The following is a 5,270-nucleotide window of genomic DNA, read 5'->3' on the forward strand; positions in this document are numbered from 1 at the left end:
GTACCTGTAAAAAATAAAGGCCGATCCTTTCCAAACTGATTGCGTGCTGCGCACATACAAACAGCTAGGAGGCAGTAAAAAGCAAGATCCACTTCCGGGGGGGAAAAAAGCTTGAACTTTCAACCCGGTTGAGAAAGTTCTTTCCTTTTCTGTTTCGGCTTTACTAGAGACACACACAGGTAAATTATCGCAGATTTGTTATCCACATGAATCCTCAATCCCTTAAAGTGTATATTACCCCTTGTCCTTGTATTCGATAAAGTAAGCGCTTATAGCTAAGGAAAATTTGCAATTTGTTCGAAAATAGGACTAGAAGTTTATGGATTAGACTACTTTAGTGTAGGCTGGAAGAGGCGATTTTCATCATCGCGAGGCCTGAAAATGTAGTTTGCTGAAGCACATTGAGTGGGGTTCATGTGTAACTAGTTATATTAACCATATTGTGCCGAATGTCTTCACTCGTGTGCATGTTTGCTGCTGGGAAGTGTTATCTATGTCTTTAATTGTACCGGAGTGTCATGTGGAGTGTAGCTTGCTCATGGTGCGCTAACGGTTAGACATTGTAGCTAGCTTGCTGTCGCGTTGATTGGACCGTGCTAACCAGGTAAACTATGGGCTGCTGTAGTTTTTAGTCTTTACGTTGTTGTGACAAGCACACAGTCGTTTAATACATTCTGGTGTCTGGTAGTTAACAAAAAGTTAGTTGACGTTAAGGCCACTCCACTGGCGTGTGTTGCCATGTGACACTTGTATACACTGGTGTAAAGTTCCTAAGTAAAACAATCCTTTAAAGTACTACGTGAGTCGTTTTGGGGGGGGGGGGGGGGGGGGGATCTGTACTTTGTTAATACTTTTCCTACTTTGACTTCACTACATTCCTAAAGAAAATAATGTACCGTTTTACTCCATACATTTTCCCTGACACCCAAAAGTACTCGTTACATGTTGACAGGAGAATGGTCCAATTCACACACTCATCAAGAGAACATCCCTGGTCATCCTTACTTACCTTACTGCCTCTGATCCGGCGGACTCACTAAAAACACAAATGCTTCATTTGAGTGTGCCCCTGGCTATCAATCAATAAAAACAACAACATTGTGCGGTTTGGTTTGCTTACTATAAGGAATGTTAAATGGTTTTTACTTTTGGTACTTTTTTTTTATACCAAATACTTTTAATGTCGTATTTTACAGGGTTGACTACCTTGAGTTGTTTTCTATTAAGTTCTTTACTTTTACTCAAGTATGACAATTGAGTACTTTTCCCACCACTGCTTGTATGTAACGTTAGCTAGTAATTAATTATTGGTCAGTTGCAATAATGGTTGACATTTTGTTAAATATTCTCATTCTGCACATAACTAGTGAGTGACACCGTTTAAATACAGCAATTCAAACGCATCTTGTGGTGAAGTTGTCTCAATGTATCCATCCCCTACCAGGAGTCAGGATCTAGCCAGTTTGATAGATATAGATATGGAAATGTTACTTCCTGCTTCGCCCCAATCCGGTCACCTGCTAATGCCAGGCAGGATTGGTAACTGACGCTTAAACTAAATGCTGACCAACGTGCATTCCTTTGCAGCTATGGCACCTCGCAAGGGTAAGGAAAAGAAGGAAGAACAGGTCATCGCCCTGGGACCTCAGGTTGCCGAAGGCGAGAATGTCTTTGGAGTCTGCCACATCTTTGCATCCTTCAATGACACCTTCGTTCATGTCACTGACCTCTCCGGCAAGTAAGTACGGGAGGCATTGGGACCATGAATGCTCGGCTTTGGAAAATATTCAAGTGACCTGATAGAGTATCAATCGATGTCATCACATTATTGTCTGTGCAGTGTTCAGTGTTGATTTCAAATGCTTTGCCCTAAACGTGTCCCGGCACCCTCCAGGGAAACTATCTGCCGTGTGACTGGTGGTATGAAGGTAAAGGCCGACAGAGACGAATCCTCCCCCTACGCTGCCATGTTGGCCGCCCAGGATGTGGCACAGAGGTGCAAGGAGCTGGGAATCACTGCCCTGCATATTAAGCTGAGGGCCACTGGCGGTAACAGGTAATGAATCCCTCCCTCTGTTCGCTGAAGCGAAACCTTTTGTTGTTCCGTCAGACCTTGTGTTTTGTACATCCATGGGGTTGCACAGTGCTTGATGTAGTTAAATAGTTTTGGTAGGCCGCATAGTTTCCTTTTGACTACTACTCCACTGTAAATAGAACAATCAATTTAGGAGTGCAGTCTATATTTTGCTTAGTCTTCTGAGTTGTGGAACTGGATCTCTCTAGTAGACTACACATTAGATTTGTCTTTTGTGGAACTGTGAACATTTGCCTTTCAGAACCAAGACCCCTGGACCAGGAGCACAGTCTGCTCTTCGTGCCCTGGCTCGTTCTGGCATGAAAATCGGACGCATCGGTAAGCTTTAGCTCAGTCGTCCTGTTGGTTGAATAATGTTTTTGATATACTAATGTTTCTCACCCCTCGCCTTGGACCAATGGATGGTCCCATCCACATGTTAGTTATAGCCCCTGCACTGATGTGGCTGAGTCAACTAATCAAGGAGAGGGTTGGGAAACACTACCATGCGTCTGCATATTTAATGCATCAATGGTGAAATCTATTGGTTGTGTGATGTTTTCTAGAGGATATACATTTTTCATTTGGAAATGTATTTTTTTGCTGGTCTTTAAATACATGTGAAACAATTCAACTCTTCTCTTGGCCTGTTTTCTTGGGAGTTTCCTGAACAAGGAGGCTGTGTAATTTACATTACAGTTTATGCTATACTCTCGCATGCTGTTGTCACAACCATGGCATTTTTACACTTCAGTCATTTAGCAGACACACTTATTCAGTGTGACATATCGTTAGCGAGTCGCTCTGTTCCAATGCCCTAAAGACAATATTAATTACAAATGTAAATGGGGATGTCAATGAATCTGGGATTCAATGTACAATTCTGTTAATGCATGTGAAGACCACCAATGCTCGCTCTCCTTGCAGAGGATGTCACCCCTATTCCATCAGACAGCACCCGAAGAAAGGGAGGTCGTCGTGGGCGTCGTCTGTAAATGTGCGTTGAGTTTTTCACTCAATAAAAGGTTAATTCCAAACAACCGTTTTGTCTGGTTCTTCAGTGTGTTTTCTATTTGTTCCAAGTCTTTCTAGGAAAATTAATATATACATACAGTACCAGTCAAAAGTTTGGACACACCTATTCATTCAAGGGGTTTTCTTTATTTTTACTTTTTTTACATTGTAGTTTTGATGTCTTCACTATTATTCTATGAAATAACACGGATGGGATCATTTAGTAACCAAAAGTGTTTTTATATTTCCGGTTCTTTAAAGTAGCCACACTGCCTTGATGACAGCTTTGCACACTGTATTCTCTCAACCAGCTTCACCTAGAATGCTTTTCCAACTGTCTTGAAGGAGATCCCACATATGCTGGGTACTAGTTGGCTGCTTTTCCTTCACTCTGCGGTCCAACTCATCCCAAACCATCTTAATTGGTTGAGGTTGGCTGATTGTGGAGGCCAGGCTATCTGATGCAGTACTCAATCACTTTCCTTGATCTAAGCCCTTACACAGCCTGAAGGCGTGTTGGGTGATTGTCCTGTTGAAAAACAAATGATAGTCTGTTCCAACCGCCGCGTCTTTGTGAGATGTGAAGTAGGTGAACGGATGATCTCCTTATATGTGGTTCCCACTGTAAAACATGGAGGTGATTTATATAGAATAAGGCACACTTAACCAGCAGGGCTACCACAGCATTCTTGCAGCAATACACCATCCCATCTGGTTTGCGCTCAGCAGGACTATTATTATTTTATTTAACTAGGCAAGTCCGTTAAGACATTCTCATTGTAAAGCATTTATTTGGGCTGCAATTTCTGAGGCCGGTAACTAATGAACTTATCATCTGCAGCAAAGGTAACTGGGTCTTAGCTCTTTTCTTGTGGCCGTCCTCGTGAGCCAGTTTCATCAAAGCGCTTGATAGTTTTTGTGACTGCACTTAACTTTCAAAGTTCTACATTTTCTGGATTGACAGACCCTCATGTCTTAAAGTAATGATGGACTGCCGTTTCTCTTTGCTTTTTTGAGCTGTTCTTGACATATGGACTTGGTCAATTACCAAATAGGGCTATCTTCTGTATGCTGACCTTGTCACAACACATCTGATTGGCTCAAATACATTAAGGAGGAAAGAAATTCCAGAAATGAACTTAAGGCACACCTGTTAATTTAAATGCATTCCAGGTGATTACCTCACGAAGCTGGTTGAAAGAATGTTCGAGTGTGCAAAGCTGTCAAGGCAAAGGGTGGCTACTTTTTGAAGAAAGTTAAATATAAAATATACTTTTTGTTTAACACTTGTTACATGATTCCATGTGATTTTTCATAGTTTTGCCAAAATTAAGAAACTCTGGAATGAGTAGGTGTCCAAACTTTTGACTGGCACTGTATATACAGTTGAAGTGGGAAGTTTACATACCTTAGCCAAATACAATTAAACTCTGTTTTTCACAATTCCTGACATTTAATCCTAGTAAAATATCCCTGTCTTAGGTCAGTTAGGATCACCACTTTATTTTAAGAATGTGAAATGTCAGAAGAGTGATTTATTTCAGCTTTTATTTATTTTATCACATTCCCAGTGGGTCTTGAAATACATCCACAGGTGCACCTCCAATTGACTTGAATGATGTCAATTAGCCTATCAGAAGCTTCTAAAGCCATGACATCGTTTTCTGGAATTTTCCAAGCTGTTTAAAGGCACAGTCAACTTAGTGTATGTAAACGTCTGACCCACTGGAATTGTGATACAGTGAATTATAAGTGAAATAATCTGTATGTAAACAATTGTTTGAAAAATGACTTGTGTCATGCACAAAGTAGATGTCCTAACCGACTTGCCAAAACTAATTTTTTAACAAGAAATTTGTTGAGTGGTTGAAAAACAAGTTCTGATGACTCCAACCTAAGTGTATGTAAACTTCCGACTTCAACTGTAAGTAACCGGTGCTGTACTGTACCTCTGCATGGTGTGATTGAGACTATAGATGTGGACTTCAGATATCAGGCTGTTTTAATGAATTAGAATTCTCTCTGCATCCAAAAGAAAAGACAAAACATTTGTAGAGCACAAAAATGTTCTGCCAATTGTCTCTTTCTACAACATGGACGCACAATACAAAGGACTGGGATCAGTCGAGGAGCAAGGCATCGTTCACACATACAATACCTTAGCTTGCTAAGGCCTCCACCT

General features: G+C 41.0%; 1 protein-coding gene across 1 annotated transcript; it reads left to right on the top strand.

Annotated features, from left to right (window-relative positions):
* Positions 1-143: 143 nt before the first annotated feature.
* On the top strand, positions 144-3,108 carry rs14 (40S ribosomal protein S14). The gene is given in 5 exon segments (NM_001165056.2): positions 144-179; positions 1,588-1,738; positions 1,895-2,056; positions 2,337-2,413; positions 3,002-3,108. Coding segments are annotated over 4 exon segments (456 nt in total). The 5' UTR covers positions 144-179; positions 1,588-1,589; the 3' UTR covers positions 3,070-3,108.
* The last annotated feature ends 2,162 nt before the right edge of the window (positions 3,109-5,270 follow it).

Source organism: Oncorhynchus mykiss, chromosome Y (assembly GCF_013265735.2).
Source record: "Oncorhynchus mykiss isolate Arlee chromosome Y, USDA_OmykA_1.1, whole genome shotgun sequence".
Lineage (NCBI taxonomy): Eukaryota > Metazoa > Chordata > Actinopteri > Salmoniformes > Salmonidae > Oncorhynchus > Oncorhynchus mykiss.